Source organism: Triturus cristatus, chromosome 6, assembly GCF_964204655.1.
Source record: "Triturus cristatus chromosome 6, aTriCri1.1, whole genome shotgun sequence".
Taxonomy (NCBI): domain Eukaryota; kingdom Metazoa; phylum Chordata; class Amphibia; order Caudata; family Salamandridae; genus Triturus; species Triturus cristatus.
In genome coordinates, this window is record NC_140589.1 from 1,853,407,030 (window position 1) to 1,853,425,361 (window position 18,332).

At 44.3% G+C, this 18,332-nt stretch overlaps 1 protein-coding gene across 4 annotated transcripts in view; it reads right to left on the minus strand.

The window, feature by feature from the left end:
• The window catches only part of LOC146822196 (nigwaprin-b-like), a 216,468-nt gene that overhangs the window by 133,379 nt on the left and 64,757 nt on the right, over window positions 1-18,332 (minus strand). For 2 of the 4 annotated variants that reach the window (XR_014962814.1, XR_014962816.1), the window contains exons 1-3: window positions 14,359-14,480; window positions 13,845-13,931; window positions 12,400-12,546 (exon numbers count right to left, since the gene is read on the minus strand). Coding sequence is in view for 1 of the 4 variants with exons in the window: in XM_085609433.1 (XP_085465559.1) it covers window positions 12,400-12,546 (147 nt within the window). In the remaining 3 variants the exon portion in view is untranslated. Of the gene's footprint in view, window positions 1-12,399; window positions 12,547-13,844; window positions 13,932-14,358; window positions 14,481-18,332 lie in introns of those variants that run through there. The other 2 variants (XR_014962815.1, XM_085609433.1) reach the window with 2 other exon arrangements.

Genomic DNA, 18,332 nt, shown 5'->3' on the forward strand with positions numbered 1-18,332 from the left:
TTCATCTCCAGGGTGATACTTCCCAGGGAACCAGAAACATTTTGTGGCATGGGAAAAATGGGCCCCCTGATTGATCCGGCTCTGTTTTCCACACATTCCTGCCCTGGTGACCTCAAATAACTCTTAAACATAGATTTTTTTAAATACTAGTTTCCTTTAATTTATTTTTTAATACATGTGATGTATGGAAGTCTATTACAGACATTTTGCAGAGAAATTATGTGTTTAGGTTTTTCAGCACCATGCAACAGCCACTAAAAAATCATTTTAGATCAAACCAGGACCTCACATATAGAAAATGGCAGTGGGTTGCAGTGATTATTTACAATAATGTATGTAAGCTACTGCTACATTACAATCCTGGAAAGACACACCACTATCCCTGAATATTAGATGTAAACACATTTATAATTTGAACCAGTGTGTCTGTGCACTCTCAGTGACCTTGGCAAAATGAGCATTAAAAGCTGAAAATGGATGATAAATTCAAAGCTGTTCCAAACATGGATGCCCAAAATTCATTTTGCCCATGGCCTCCAAAAATTCCTAAAATGTCCTGCAGGGAACAGAGGTGGAGTGATATTGAGAGGGAAGGTTGTGCTCTAACCTGGTCACTGAGGAAGATGAGACCATACTTGTTTGGGACTAACTTCTGAGTTCAGGCAGGCCACAGCCTCTCAGCGGACTCATGCTGATGAGGGGTTAGAGACCCAAACTTAGTGAAAAAATGTGTATTTCACTACTATGAAACCTACTTCTCCCATAGGATAACATTGGGTTCTGTTATTACATTTAATAAGTGCTAACTTTTGATTAGGAGCAAGTAGCATGTTTGGTGTCTGGGAAATTGCAATTTAAAATTCTTGTCACATGTCTGGGGGCAGTTGGCAGTTGAACTTTGTTTATTCCTCCCAGACAGCCATACAATACAAGGATTAGGTGTGCCTCTGCCCTGCCTTCACACAAAGGACTTCACACAACTTCATTGTTTGTGCAACCATCTACCCACTAGTGCAGCTGCAAGAAGTTGCAGTAGGGTTTGAGAACCCTGAAATTGGAATACCTCCACGCTACCTGACAGCGACCCTCAAGGCAACCCCACAAATACGAAAGCCAAAGAAGGCAAGAACTCTTAGGCAGCAAACCATGGTAGGGGATCCCCACTTTTCATTGCAATTAGAGTTGCAGTTCATATTGCATCTAGATCCAGTCTTTCTCCAGCAGGATAACAACAAAGAACAGAGGTCAGGGGGCAGTGATGACCAGTCACATATATCATCAGCAATCTCACAGTTGCTTCAGAAAAGGGATACTACAGGTATAGTAATTAGAGAATGAGTGTCTACACCACAGCAAAGGGATGTAGGGAATGCAGGATGGAGTGACTATGTGCATAGGACTGTAGACATGACACAACAGCCAATATCTCAAGAAAGGGTACATGAGCATAGAAGGACTAAAGATAGTCTATCCCCTTGGTAAAAGGAGAAGGGGAGAGTAATCGTCTCACTAGAGAGTGTGCTGGACTGCCTATCATGCAGTGAGAGGAGAAGAGACAAGTGAAATGAAGAGAAGGATATGACGATGACTTTACAGGAGAAACTCAGTGAAGTTTTGGTAAGTTTGCGGACAGGATAGAATCTATACACCAGCGTGTTGAGAGCATGGGTGACCTGTTTCAAACCCCAGAAGCAAGTCACCCTACCTATGATATCCAAGAGAGAGTACTCATTAACTTAGACTACAAAAGAGGCACATGGAGACTGTCTAAAGCCCTAAACCAACTGATGCAACGAGGCAAAGCGTTATGTGCTCCCTAGAAGTAGAAACATCTGAGCTACAGAGCTTGAGCGGTTACAATTCCAAAGCACCCATGGGCAGCCAAACCCCAGAATGGGATCCAGCAAGGTTAGAGTGCAAATCCACAGCAGACCAGCACAGCAAATGAGTACCCTATCAAATTTGTGTAGTGAGGATCTCACTGCCAGGAAGACTGTCGCTGAGGGAGAAAATAGTTGGCATAGGGTTGCACCATTTGTAGAAAATGTAGCAGACTGGACTGAGTGGTTAGCTCCACAAATGAGTATATGGCCACAAGATGGGTTCTTTGACCTACATGACATGACAAATGCTGAGGATTGCATTCTGTATGATGAGGGTGATCCAGATTGGGACTACCCGTACATGGGGAAATGTCTACATATATAGCAGAAGCATGCTCGACAGCACCATCCCCAGTGAGCTACCAGCCATTTGCATCAGAGGCCCTTTATACGTAAGGGACCTGGGGCACCCCATTATGTTCCTTGGCCACAAATGGACAAGGAAAACCTCAGAAAACAGTTGCCACTGCTTATGGAGAGAGCAGGGAAATGGATCATTTGAAGACAAACTGTAGGTATAACACTGGCAGTGGGGGATGTAAAATGCCTGCTTAGTTACCTCATAGGGTATGAAACAGACACAGTATTTCAAAAGGCTTTAATTAGACATGCGACCCTCACTGATACAAGGTGTGATGGGTCTCTATTTAATCTGGTCAGATCTAGTATGTGATCAGCTGAGGAAAATGTACCCTGATAGGCCAGCCATTGGATCCCTCATGGCTCAGTCTATACAAGTAAATGAGGATCCTGCACAATACATCAATAAGATGAAAGAAAAATGGACCCAGGTGGTGGGTCAGGGCTAGGAATTGACAGGAGGTAAAGATGTCCTGTTTTATAATGTAGTCAAGAAAGGCTTGCCTCCTGAAGTTCAGGACAGTGTAGATAATGTAGTGGCACTGGAAGCCAAGCCCTGGATCGAAATCCAAGCACACATAATCAATTTTTGCAAGAAAAAGCAAAAGTAAACAGGAAATAGCAGAGACAGCAGTAGCCCAGTTGGTGTGGCAGAAATTAGCTAAGAAAGAAGCAATGGAAGGTGCTGTAGTGGCAGCAGCAACTCAGATGACTGTAATGTCTGTAGGAACAGTCCCAGGGGCCACCCAATGACAATACAGCAACAGCAGAATGATATACAGGCACAGGGGAAGTAGTAGAGGAGGAGGAGGAGAAGGAAGAGGTAGGACGGATCCTCCAAGAAGGGCTCAGTCATGTTGTTATGGTCAGAGGTTTGGGCATTTGATTAAAGACTTTAACAAGAAAAGATGAGATGAGCCAAATAAAGAATGGGAATGTATAGTCAACCAGAAAATATGACAATACAGCCACAACAAAAATAAACAAATAATATATGTGCCCCAGTCACCCTGGCAAAATGAGTAGCCAGCAATACCCCAAACGCAGCGGGGACAACCTCATCAGAACTACCAAGCCCCCCTCCTTGGAACTCCACTCCAAAATGGACAAGTGGTTGTAGTTGTGAGGAGAGGAAATCCTTTCCAGGCAATCATGTGGGAGGATACACAACATTACGGTGCCAATTGAGTATTTCTATGTGTCCAGTCTTGTCAGTAACTCACAGGGTAGATGAGGAACCCACTATGACGGAAGCTATCAATGAGAAGAAGTATGCATTCCTCATAGATACAGGACCAACAATATTGTGTTTTAGAGAGGGAGGTCTTCCGATTTCCAACAGTCCAATGGACACACAGGGATTCTTGAAGGAAGTTATAAGGGTTCCTTTTACCAGACCAGTAAAGAGGAAATTAAGTGGGAAACACATTGATGGCTGTTTATTGTTCTCTCCAGCTGCCCCAGCTAATTTGTGATGAACAGATTTGATGGCCAAATTAAATATGACAATTCATTTTTAACCAGATGGTACCATGTTTTGTTCCACCCTTGAGGTCTCACCTTCCAGCATCATGGCACTAACAGTAAATTACTCCACCAGAGTCTAAATCAGAGCACGACCCAATGATTTGGAGACATTTACTACAGCAGTATACACCATTATAGAAGAGATACGAGAGTTACTGGGAAGAGAGGAGGTTGAATTGCCCAAAGTATTCCTTTTTAGACAACAGGGACAGGACTCTGGGCTGTCAGATGCTGGGTTGATATTGCAGATAGAAGCTTTAGAAATAGCACCGGACTATGGCGCTCTGATAGCAAGTGACCATGATAATGTTTTGTGAGCATGTGCCATCTTCCTAGAACAAGGAATGTTGGTAAGGAAGATACTGGATGATCAACTTTTGATGATGACCCCAACAGAATAATTATGATTTTTCAAGAGTACATACCATGGAGGACAGTGTGAGAAGTCAGACGCCTCCACCAAGCAGAATGTTTGATTCAGTAAAGGAACGGTTACCACGATGTTGGCCTCATCGGCACTCCTGCACCTTACCGGATTACATTGAAGGAAGGCACCCTCTTATCCAGGGTGTAGCAATATCGCCTGTCCAAGGAAGCAGATGAGGGCATTGCCCCTATTATACAGGCATTGCTGGAAGAGGGAGTGATTTACACTTGAGTATCTCCTCGCAGCACCCCGATTTACCCAGTCAAGAAAGCTAAGGGTAAAACTTGGCTTATGGTTCAAGACCAGGTCTGGGCGTAGTGGGCGTAGTGGGGCTACGTGGAGCAGTGCGTACTGTGCCAAAATCTATGCACACTCGCGCGCTCTACGTAGTCCCACTATGCGCTGCCCGCCTCACGCCCGCCCTAATTTTAAAATAATTAAAAGAAGGTTTCAAATAAATATAAACCTCTTACCTTCAGCGCGGCGTCCCGGGTCTCCCTCTTCTTGCTGATGGTAACTTCTTCACGCACATGCACATGCGGGGACGCCCGCGCATGTGCATTTCTCACGAGAAATGCGCATGCGCGGGTGTCCCGCATGCGCATTTGCATGAAGAAGTTACCGTCACCAAGAAGAGGGAGCCCCGGGACGCCGCGCTGAAGGTAAGAGGTTTATATTTACTTTAAACCTTCTTTTAATTATTTTAATTTAGGGCGGGCGGGAGGCGGGTGGCGGGCAGCTCTGCTTCGCTACGGTGTGTGCGTAGCACTGCCTGCTTCGCCTACTTCATAAATGGTGAAGCAGGCAGCGCTACGTGCACTCCGTGGGCGAAGCGGAGCACGACGCCCAGGGTTATTCAAGACCTGCACCTTTTGAATGACATAGTGGTACTGGAATTCCCGATTGTCCCTGACCCCTCCATCATCTTGATGAATTATCCCCAGCATGCAAATTATTTTTCAGTTAGTGATCTTAAGAATGTCTTCTTCAGCATTCCTCTTCATCCAGACGGCCACTATCTGACATCGTTCTCATGTCGCAGGGCTTAGTAATTGTACTCTCATTTATCCAAAGGGTATTGCAGGTCCCCCAGCGTTTTCAGCAGAGCGATAAAGAATGATCTGTTTAATTTTCAATCTGAACGCACTCTAGTGCAATATGTTGATCATATATTGATTTGTAGCCCCACTGAGAAATCTCTTCTAATCACTCTTACCCAGAGAGGTTATAAAGTAGAGATAGATGATTCAGTACTGCCAGTAACAATGCAAATATTTAGAACAGTTACTGTCAGCATCTGGTAGGCATGTAACACCTGAAAGGGCAGCCTCCATCTGCCAAATGACAGAGCCAGAAGCTGTTTAAGGTTTACACAAATTTCTGGGTCTCTGTAACTATGTGAGACAGTGAGTATTTGACTATAGCATGCTAATAGCCCCCTAGTTAACTGCTACTAAACAGGCAAGAGACAAAGAGGACAGGACAACATGGACACCAAAGATAAAAGATACTTTTCAGACACTGAAAACTGAAATAACAAATTTTCCTGTCTTGAGAACTCCAGATTACACCAAGAAGTTTTTATTTATTCTGCCATTGCAATGGTCAGGTGGTGACAGATGTCCTCACACAGAAGTATCCGCTAAGGCACAAACCGATCACATACTTCAGTAGGCTGCTGGACTCAGTCATAAAAAGGATATCATCCCTGTGAGCAGGCTCTAGCAACTGCAGCCTTAGTAGTTGTAGCACAAGCACTGAAAGATGAAATGTATATGTATTTGTGTAAAATGATGAAGTGTGCAAGGTTCATCTCCGAACAGGTAATCAAGGAAAAAGAAAAGTGAGCCAACACTGAGATAGACCTCCCTGCTGTGCAAGTAGGAGATCAGGTGTTTGTCTGCAATTAGGTCCGTAGATGGAGGAATCACCTTTAAAGGGACCCTACACAGTCACCATGGTCACACCAACCGCCCTCAAGGTGGATGGCAGGAAACCCTAGATACACCACAGGCATGTGCATCTCAACCCAGGTTCTCGACCAAAACAATGAACAATGCAAATGGAACAAGGGGGGGGGGGCTAAAAATGTAGTCATGAAAGGCCCCCTCCAAATATGCTTTTGGACAATTTTTTTAAAGGACAGCTTAAAAGATATTTATTTTTCTTTTTGGACTTCTTTTTTAGCTTTCAAGTCTACTCTTTCTACTCTTTGCTAGTAAAGTAACCTCTGATTCCAAGGTTTTCCACATCAGGAGAGAGCTCTCTAATTACAATGTGACTCATAATGCCCACGCTATATTGTCAGATAACATGTGGCATCAGCGCATGTCAGAAATAGGTCATGCTTCGTGTGCTTCCAATTTCCTCATGCGAATGGTCAAGATAGACTGCACTCCACGAAAGAAGTACCCCCAGACATAGCTCAATGTTGTTTACATCTTCATTTGTATAGCATTATGGGCCAAATGCACTTAACACGTGTAAAGGTAGTACACTTCCTAGTTAATGCCACAACATATGACACTTTACCAGAAGTACTATACATTCCCACACATAGGCAGGACATCAGGGAAGAAATATCAGGCATGAGAAAGACAGGCCGCTCCACCACTATACATTGGACCCAGTTGGTCCTAGATCTAGGATTTCTAGGAGTAACACACCCACCAGCTGAGTGTAACACATATTTTGCAAGTCCATTATCCCCAGACTGTGTTTGAAGGCCAGGGTTTAGAGTGACAGGGTCAGTCTTTGCCCACGACCAGTGGCATCCCAACATTGAATTTTACTGACGGGCCATGTCTTTATGGAATGGTACTGATGTCAGCCAGGATGCAATAGGGAAATGTACCTCTACCTGGGAGGGAACCATCTCATATTACACTTGGGTAGATAGCATTGTCATGAGACTAACTTCTGCCTCCTTATGTTTCTGGGGAAATGGCACCATACACGTAGCCCAGAATATTGGTTGTAGGACCACAGTATTCCATGCCGACATGCAAGGGGGCACCTCCAGCCTCATGGATTTGTTCTGGCAGTATGGAGACCTACTGTATGCCCAGTTAACACCAAACTGGGGTTTGTTCAGGCTAAAGCAACAGCTCATTGGCTCTAGATTTCAAGGTGGGAGCTCCTCAAAGTCTTCAACACTACTAACGATGGTGTCAATGCCATAAAAGAAGAACTACATGACATACAAATAATAGTGCTACAACACTGTTATGTACTTGACCTTATGACAGCCATGCAGGCAGTGGTGTGCAAGAAAATGAACGTTCATTCCATCAAATGATGCAGAAAATGGAAATTTGTCAGAGGCAATACATACACTGTATCATTTACAGACTAAAGTGATAGATGAAGGAGGTTCCCCAGATAGTTATTTCGGTGGCTGGTTTGGATTGCTGCCATCCTGGATGTCGGGACTGTTGGGGGACTTGTTGCCAACAACTATGGTCCTACTACTAATATTCTGAGTAATACAAGTAATTCTGGCATGTATTGTGAGAATAGGCACCAAGGCGGGAATGATGTTTTCAGTTAGGACAGCAACACAAGTATTAGATTCCCAGGGCAACGTGTATTTATCACCTGGTACCAAGAACAGACCAAAATCTAAATGAAGTAGTTAAAATATCAACTAGAGGGGGGGAATGTTGTAATAAATTAACATGCTTTATAAAATATGAAATATGAAAATATCACACAATTCAAGCCCAAGCAGAAACCACACAGCTGTTCATGGTTAAGAACCAGTTTAACCCAACTCTCACACTGACAAGAACAAGATGAAAAGTTAATTCAAGAATGTAGTGGCATAGAAAACTTGAAAGGGTTTCCAGTTAATGGCCAACTCTAACATACTTGAAAGCATTTACAACATCAGCAGACATGTCCCCTGGCACACACCGAGCTGTCAATCAGACTGTGGCCTGATTAGACAATGGGTTCATAATCAAATTAGCCCAGAGCACCCAGGTGCTTAATTAAACAATGGGTGCAGGGAAGAAACTAAGGTGCAAGCACACAAAGATTTCAGACCCACAATGTTTCCAGCACGCACTTCAAGTAAACTGCATCTACCATAAAACACAAGCGCGGTCATAGGCCAAAGATTGCTCTATCATTAAGGATTGTTAGAAGTCTGTAACTTGCAAGTTAACGATTATTTACTATGTGTAATAAATTATTGTATTAATTTGTATAAAAGGGCCTGCCTGCGAACAGGCATTTGAGAAAAATTCCAGAGATAGCCTGAGAAGGACAATTAGTTAGAAAATACAGTCTTTGCATTGGCAAAAAGATTCTTTGTGTTTATTCCAGTATTGGGAGTTGTTGTCACCTCGCAACACAGTACTTAGCAGTTGATATACATTAAATATACCTGTAAGAAGTACACACAGAGAGTGGGCACTTCGAGTCAGCTTTCAGTCGCTTGCTCCTATGAAGTTTTCAAGTATTACCATTGGTTGGCTGGGCTGTCCTTTGCATACATGGCACTTCCTTACAGGTTACAATGGTGTCCATTACTATTCTTATTGGTGGAGTAGTTTCATGTAGTCCTCACCCTAGTGGCTACCTCCCCCGCCTCACTTGCTTGCTGCGTCTGTGCTTGCATCTCTTTACTCTCGGATGTGTCCATTCTCTGTGTGTCTGGTCTGCGGCCCCATACTCCCCTCTGGGTGCACCCCAGCAGTGCCTCCCTTTAGTTGTTGCCTGTGCGTGTATGACTGTCACAGTGATCCACTTAGTTTTCAAGGTGCCTCTCCATGGAATCATCAGTATTTAGGTATGCAACAATATTCTGATTGCAGCTCATCGATACATACATCTGGGGACAGATTTACAAGCCTCTTGTGCCGCCGGTGCGTTACGTTGCATGACGCACCTGCAGCACAACCAGCTGAGTGACATATACAAGCACACGTAAAACCATCCTGCGTGACTTTACCTGTGCTTGTAAATATTGCCCCTTCTTAAGCAACACTTTGCGTGCTAGGTGTGTGACATGAGTGTTGCTGTGGGTGTTCCCACGCAACACCCATGTCCAGTGATGCATTTCCAGATTTACGAGCAATCGTAATTCTGGAAATGCGTCAGAATGCGTAGCCAGGTGCAATGAGGAGAAATGTTTTCATTTCTCCTTCTTTTTTGCCTCTTTCAAAGCAAGCTGCATTCTACAGCATGCATTGGAAGAGAAAATTCCCTCAATTCATTGTTTCAGTGCAGGGAGGTGTCCTTTCCTGCACAAAAACTATCTCCCCATGACGCAGGCATCCTTGCACCATGGTTCAAAGGATCCGACGCATAGCAGTAGTTTGTGCACCAGCGCAGGAGGAAGCACATAGATGCAGCATATTGTTGTAAATATGTTGCATCCCTGTGCTTTAAAGCTAACATAGTACGGAGCATCTAAATGACTTGCGGCACCGCACTGTCTTAGTTTCAGCACCCTGATGTTAAGTGCCCGGTAAGTGCTTGTCCTAGAAAAACTACATTAAAAAGTGACGGCATTTAACTGCAGTGTTTTCATTTACATTTCATTAAAAGCAGTACCATGTGACTCATCTACGCAGGTATGGTTCATCCTCGACTTCTGCACGTGGTGGGGAATTACAGGGCTATCGGGGGCTACTAGGCTTTAATTTTAACATTTGGAGTTGCTTTACTTTTAATACGAAGAAACGTACTTCCTTACACATAGTAGTACATATTACCCATGAAATCAAAACCAGGCCACCAGCCTCTTTCTAACCACAGGTTCATTTCTTAATGTTTTTATTGCACTTATCATTTTATTTGTCTCAGAAGCCACATTGCACAGTTGTGGTGAACTTCACACTGGCTGTATCAGTCAGTGTCCCTCTCGGGAGATCACTGAGACTAGGGTTGAGGACAGCTTCACAGGCTACAGGGAGTTCCATGGTCTTTGCACTGGTGCACACCCACCATTCTGGCTCAAACCAAAGCCCACCGTCTAACCTTGGGAAGATGAGCCAGCAGTACCATTAGGAAGGGAGGTGCAGGCTGGGCGAGGGCCAGCTGTTGGAATCAACTTTCTGCACAAGCAGTTCCATTAGGAAGGGAGGTGCAGGCTGGGCGAGGGCCAGCTGTTGGAATCAACAGACTGCACAAGCAGTTCCATTAGGAAGGGAGGTGCAGGCTGGGCGAGGGCCAGCTGTTGGAATCAACAGACTGCACAAGCAGTTCCATTAGGAAGGGAGGTGCAGGCTGGGCGAGGGCCAGCTGTTGGAATCAACAGACTGCACAAGCAGTTCCATTAGGAAAGGAGGTGCAGGCTGGGCGAGGGCCAGCTGTTGGAATCAACAGACTGCACAAGCAGTTCCATTAGGAAGGGAGGTGCAGGCTGGGCGAGGGCCAGCTGTTGGAATCAACAGACTGCACAAGCAGTTCCATTAGGAAGGGAGGTGCAGGCTGGGCGAGGGCCAGCTGTTGGAATCAACAGACTGCACAAGCAGTTCCATTAGGAAGGGAGGTGCAGGCTGGGCGAGGGCCAGCTGTTGGAATCAACAGACTGCACAAGCAGTTCCATTAGGAATGGAGGTGCAGGCTGGGCGAGGGCCAGCTGTTGGAATCAACAGACTGCACAAGCAGTTCCATTAGGAAGGGAGGTGCAGGCTGGGCGAGGGCCAGCTGTTGGAATCAACAGACTGCACAAGCAGTTCCATTAGGAAGGGAGGTGCAGGCTGGGCGAGGGCCAGCTGTTGGAATCAACAGACTGCACAAGCAGTTCCATTAGGAAAGGAGGTGCAGGCTGGGCGAGGGCCAGCTGTTGGAATCAACAGACTGCACAAGCAGTTCCATTAGGAAGGGAGGTGCAGGCTGGGCGAGGGCCAGCTGTTGGAATCAACAGACTGCACAAGCAGTTCCATTAGGAAGGGAGGTGCAGGCTGGGCAAGGGCCAGCTGTTGGAATCAACAGACTGCACAAGCAGATCCATTAGGAAGGGGGGTGCAGGCTGGGCGAGGGCCAGCTGTTGGAATCAACAGACTGCACAAGCAGTTCCATTAGGAAGGGAGGTGCAGGCTGGGCGAGGGCCAGCTGTTGGAATCAACAGACTGCACAAGCAGTTCCATTAGGAAGGGAGGTGCAGGCTGGGCGAGGGCCAGCTGTTGGAATCAACAGACTGCACAAGCAGATCCATTAGGAAGGGAGGTGCAGGCTGGGCGAGGGCCAGCTGTTGGAATCAACAGACTGCACAAGGAGTTCACATGTTGGCTGTTTACTGTACACCAAAGTCCACGCTCAGACATGTGCTGATGCCCTCTTATCAGCTGATCGCAAATACATTTTCCCATGCACAGGTTTATGAATGGTGATTAATGTTTTGGGTAGTGAACCCCAAAAATTCCATTCTTAGAAATTTGGAAGTCATTGTTTATTCAGATATTGCAGCCACTTCAACCGGATCATTGAGCAAATATGATTAAATAATGTTTCCGATTGTAGATCTGAGCGACGGCTCTACCGTGAGTATTGACATGATTATTATTACATATAGGACGGTGACCCTCCACCTGCATAGGTAGAAGGAGCGCTCTCACAGGCGGAGTCTAAAAAAGGAGTTGAAATTATAAGAGTGTAAGACTTATTCGGACCCTCTGAGTGGATGCTTGAGGCACAAGATGGTCAGCCAGGGGTCTGCGGGAGCTTCTTCCTGAGGCCCCTGCACGTGGCCTGGTCAGTGATGTGCAAATGTGGAGCACATCCCTTCAGGGATGAAGGAGATCATCCGCAAGCAAGCCACACTCCAGGGTGAGCAAGCATGGCAGAGCTACACTGCAAGGCTGCCTGTACCTGCAGAGCTGACCACATCTGGACGTGATCTTCTACCAACTTTTACCAAAGTGAACCCTGTTAGTGCAGCTCGGTGCATTCCCTCACACTCTCTTGAGGAAGGAGCGTTTAACATAAATCATAAACCTAGAATTGTTCCTGTGGCCAGTTGTGTAGCACGCATAAGAAGTACACATGTAGGAGCTTCTCGGCAGATGTTCACTCTGGGCACTCAGTTCCATGTTCCAGGTAGAAGAAGTAAGGCAGTATCGTGAATATTACAAGTAGGGCTTTTCGCACGTGCAGGATGAGACCGCCCCTTTCAAGGTCAGGCTCAGCTGAGATACAAGTCATTATTTTACACCAACATCAGACAGTTCAACATCGAAACACATGTACCTGTCACAGGCTTCGTGCACTTGTATCTGCAGTGCACCTGGCAGCACTTCTGATCCCTGGGGCAGTCACCGTCAGTGCCGCAGTTCTTCCGATCTGGCGCAAAACATGGTGCTCGATCGATCCTACACTTTCCTGGCTTTACATTCACTGTAAAAAAAAGTTTCGAATTTAATATAAAATCATAAGAACAAAATCGAAGCCATCTGAATGCGCGTGCCTCATTTTCGCCTTCTGCAGTGAGAGGACACCTGTGTGATGCGCGAGGCCATGTCTCCATTGCAGGAAGCGCGAGGAGTACATACTGAGCAGAGAGGCCTCTGGGAGAGCCCCTGGACTCCAGTCTCGCTCTTGATATACGTTCAGGAGAGCACACCAGCAAGATGATGAGGGTACAGCAGAGAGAGCGCCGGAGGTCACACATGGCTTTACCCATGAGCACAGCGGGCAGGTGCCCCAAATGCCAATGGGAATACTCAGCGGGAGCTCGAGTGAGTAAATTCCTTCTGGCCCAAAGTCTGCTCCGTTTCTCGACTCCTCGGCAAGCTTCATTGGCTGCCCATCGAGACGCGTGCACAGTTCAGAGCTCTATGTCTCGCTCGTAAGGACGCTTTACAAGCAGGGCCCCAGTGTGGAAATCAATCCTTAGCACACGTTTAATTTATATATTGCTAATGAGTATAGCGTGTGTTACAAGTAGACATGTACATAAAACAGAAATTAGTCCTTCTTCTTCTTGGTTGTTCTTTTATTGGAATGACTCTCTTTAGTCAGTCTTAAGCATCCACAAGCCAACACGTGTTTCGTCGCTTGGTGGGAGATTGGTCCCGCGACTTTTTCAAGGCTGTGTTACATGTGAATAAAAATAAGAAAACAAAGAAAAGTATATGTCCTTTGTAACTTTAGAAGTTATATGCAAAAAAGTCCACAACACCCAAGTGATGGGAAACAACTACCGGTGTAAAAACTAACAATATCTGTATAGAATTATATCATACGTAAGAGTGAACAGGTAAGAACACATGTTAAGATCTGTAAAACAAAAGAACATGGATTTGTCTATGATCCTAATAGAAATGGAGAGAGCTGGTGGTAAGTTGTGGTGGTGTGAGAGGTTAGACTATACCATCATTGATATGTGATGAGCAGTGAGTCGTTGATAGTATCATTCGCAAGTGAAGTGCTACGTTTGTGTATATGCTCACGGTCAAACTTAGGTGCTTAGAGTGACTATGATCGAGTGAAGCAGTTTTTTCCTTTCCCCCTGGTGTTATCGTGACCACCGTGATTTAAAAGAATGTATTTTAAATTATATCTACCTATTTTCAGATTATATGTAGCATCTGAAAAAGTTGAAACACAAGTAACAATGAAAACGCGTCAGATGAGCTCAAAATCCTGTCATCTGTGTATATATACATATATCTATTTAATAAAATAAAACATACTTAGTAAGCGGTGATAATTCCAAACCGCAGATTGTTTCCAATATGACGGCGTCACTCTTGTCAAAATTTCCGTATTTTTGCTCAATGCTGAAAAATTATATAAGAGGAGCTCCAATTAGAAGTGGTTGGTAACTAATCTGTGCGAAAAGAATATACTTATAACTGACCAAACTCCCGCCAATAAATTTTAGCGCTATGTAACTGTTGGGGGATTGTAGTTAAATCATCTCACCCTCTATCAAAATTCAAAGTGATTGGCAAATTATATCGTACCGTTCTTCTCATAACGTCCCACATAGGACAAATAGTAGTTTAAAGTTATCCGAGATTAAAATCTAACTCGTTCTCATATCGTGACAAGACTCTAGTCTCCCTTGAAAAAACTTTTTACTAGCTAACTTCCCTCCATCGTGTTAGTCACAGAGCCCCAAGCCATGGCTGATCCTTTTCCCATTCACGGTCCGTAACGACTTAACTTGTGTGAAGTCACGGTATCTGTTAGCAGAAAGCTCACCTTATATCACTGTTATGCTGGTATTTGCGTGACGCCTGTCGAGTGTGTCCGGAGTCGAGTGCGCTCGTTCTGTATTTGAAGTTGGTAAACAACGTCGTGTGATCCCGTTTGGTGTAGAAATCCCGTTTCCCAAGTCAATGCGCGAAATGGAAGACGGGCTAAGAATGGCTAATGAGAATTTGGTGGCCATCTTGAAATGTTATAACCAAAGCTAAATATAAGTCATTAATCCGATTATCCTATATATGTAGCATCAGAAGACAAGCTAATTTCTGTGCCCCATGCAAATTGGTGAAAGTCGGTGAAAATATCGTTTCGAGAGGTCTCTCCATCAATTAGACTCATTACAAAGAGGAGCTTTAAGATTGGTTGCATTAAAGCCTATTCGAACATTATTATGACATACTGTTCATTGAAACCTGTTAATTAAAGCAATCACAATTTGAAAGTACAGCAGAGAATATGGGAGCCAAGGTTACCAATTTGAAAGAAAATTGGACATCAAATATATATCAAACAGAATGTTAACGTCTGGATCCATTTCATAATGTATATTTGACTCAATATGTCTGTCAGATGGGCTCAACACAGTATAACCGTATCAACCATGAATTGCTGTTACAATAAAGTTGTCTGTCTATTAATCATAGTAATAGTTCCATTCTAGTATTAGGTACAAAATATTGTGATGAATATGAATATTACGTAATCAAATTTTATCACATGTTAGAGGAGCAGGAATTGGTTCGCTGTGATATTCAGTGTTTATCAGAAAACATGAGCAACGGTATATTATTTCCCCAGGAAATAATGTAGTTCATGGTCTATATTAAGACCCTGTTCTACACTATGAAGTTTAAGAATCCAAAGGGCCTCTTTCTGTCTTAGTGTGAGTTCCCTGTTGCCTCCCCTTGGGTTACTAGGGACATGTTCTATTCCGTAAAACTTAAAGTTCCGATTTGAAGATTGTGTGGAGCAGATTGACATGTGTGCTGCTAGGGGATATCTCATGTCTCCCTGTTTGACTGCCCTTTTATGTTCCCCTATTCTTTCTCTCAGTGGTCTAATCGTGCTACCGACATATTGTTTTAGGCATTTGCATTCGATTATGTATATTACAAATTTAGTCATGCAGTTGATATTGGTATGAATTTTGAATTTTTTGTCCCCTGGTCCTACAAACTCTGTTTTTTTGTCATCTGCCCATTTGCATGTGCTACAGTGTCCGCATATATAGAAACCCTCTGTCCGTTTACTCAACCAATTCATTTTCTTGATGGGTTTAGGGTAACTGGGGCTGAGTATGTTCCTCAAAGAAAACCCTCTTCTGAATGTTATGTTTGGTTTGTCCGTAATAAATTCTTTTAAAGTGTTGTCTGACTTGAGTAGATGCCAGTGTTTGTTCAGGCTTTTTCTCAGAATCACCGACCAGTTGTTATAACCTGTGATTAGTCTGATCTTCTCATTTTGTTCTCTCTGTTTAGGTTTGTCTTTTAATGTGTCCTTCTGTGTCACTTTATCAATTCTCTGCTCCGCTCTGGTTAGTAATGTCTTACTGTAACCCCTGTTCTTAAATCTCGTCAAGACCCCTTTTTTATGAGCTTGGAATTCCTCATCATTGCTGCAGTTGCGTCTAGTTCTTATTAGTTCTCCATATGGGATTGAACGTATTTGATGGTATGGATGTGCACTACTTGCATGTAGCAAGGAGTTGCATGCTGTTGCTTTCCTGTATAATCTGCTGTGTATCTTATTGTCATAAATGTAGAATTCCACGTCTAGAAAGGAAATATTGGTCTTGCTATGTTCCATAGTAAACCTGATGTTATATTCATTATCATTGAGGAATTCAAAGAAACCCAACAGTTTCGATTGGGTACCTGTCCAAATCATGATGCAATCATCTATGTGTCGACCCCAGAACAGAATTGAGTCGTTCCATTTTGAGCCTAGTGGGCCCCAGATTTCCATCTCCTCGAACCAGCCCATAAAAAGGTTGGCATACTAGGGTGAAAATCTGGAGCCCATTGCGACTCCTCGTATTTGTCTGTACCATTGCTCCTTGAAGAGGAACACATTATTATCTAGTATCAGTTCAACCATCTCTATCAACATCTCTGTGTGATTCCAGGAGCTGGCTGCCCTTCTGTTTAACATCCTCTTCACTGCTGTTATACCGATGTCCCTTTTGATACTAGTGTAAAGTGCTGTTACATCTAATGTTACAATTGTCATGCTGTCATCCCAGCATAGATCCGCTAGGGTACCCAAAATATGTTTAGTGTCCCTTATATATGATGGTAGATTTGTCACTAATGGTTTTAAAAAAATATCAACGTATTCCGATATCCTTTCAGTTGGTCCATCTATTCCAGATATGATGGGTCTACCAGGGGGAAAGGGAAGGTTCTTATGTACTTTAGGTACCGTGTAGATACAAGGATATCTAGGTCGGTCTACTTTCAAATACATTAACTCATTGTCGTCTAATAATCCCTGTCCATGCCATCGTCTCAGTTGGGTATTAATGTAGTTAATTAGTGTCCAAATGGGGTTGCCTGTTAGTCTCTCATAGCATCCCACATCGTTTAGTTGTGATTGTATCTCTTGCTCATAATCCGTACTGCGCATAATCACCATATTTCCTCCTTTATCCGCCTCTCTGATAATTATGTCCCTATTCTCACTGAGTGTTCTAAGTGCTGCCTTCTCTTTATGTGTGATGTTATCTTTTTTCATTCGGGAAACGGTGTTTTTATTATCATGTTTGTCCAAATCCGAGGTTACTAATTTGTCGAAAAGGTCTATATTGTTGCCTGCTGTGAGTGTAGGGGTCCATTTGGATTTTTCTTTTAGATTGCTCGAAATACTGTAGTCGGTATTGATGTTCAAGTCTCTCATAATTATGTCTGATGTTATAGCCTCATCTTCACTGTCCGTTAGAGATAATAACAGCCTGGTGTCTAAAATATCCTGTATTGATTGCTCATCGGATATCAATAAGCCAAGATTTTGTTGAATATTTTTATTCATGCATTTGTTCATTTCAAAATGTTTTTTTAGTTTGATACGTCTGATAAATTTAAATAGCTCTATTTTTGTTTCACAAATGTCACCAGTGCTACTGGGACAAAAGCTCATTCCTTTGGACAGCACAGACAACATATCATCAGTTAAATCGACATCAGTTAAATTCATAACACATACATCATTTATTTTCTCATGTTCCATGATCTGGTTCTCACCCCGGGACGTTCTGTTTCCCTTACCCCCTCGTTTTCCCCTCCTTGTTTTTCTCCTTGTACTGGTCTGCGGTTCTGTGTATTTCCCTTCTTTATTCTCCTGACCTCCAATAAAAAAATACTTTCATTGCTGGAGATATTAGTAATGCCCTCTGTTCTATCTGAGTCGCCGTCACTTGTGTGTACAGTGTCTAATGAAGTAGAACTGGAGTTGGTTGATTTTCCTTCCCCTGTTTTGGGAGGGCCCCAGTGTGGCTGCCTTGATTGGGCCATAACTGCCTACTGGAGCCTCACACGCTCACACTTGGATTGGGCCCTTGTTCCCACATCAGGAGAGCCAGGATGGGAAGACGCCCCCTCCGAGTCTGGCTCCGGCCTTCTCATCAGAAGGGCCAGGATGGGAGGACGCCTCCTCCGAGTCTGGCTCCGGCCTTCTCATCAGGAGAGCCAGGATGGGAGGATGCCCCCTCCGAGTCTGGCTCCGGCCTTCTCATCAGGAGGGCCAGGATGGGAGGACGCCCCCTCCGAGTCTGGCTCCGGCCTTCTCATCAGGAGAGCCAGGATGGGAGGACGCCCCTTCCGAGTCTGGCTCCGGCCTTCTCATCAGGAGAGCCAGGATGGGAGGACGCCCCTTCCGAGTCTGGCGCCAGGATGGGAGGACGCCCCCTCCGAGTCTGGCTCCGGCATTCTCATCAGGAGAGCCAGGATGGGAGGACGCCCCCTCCGAGTCTG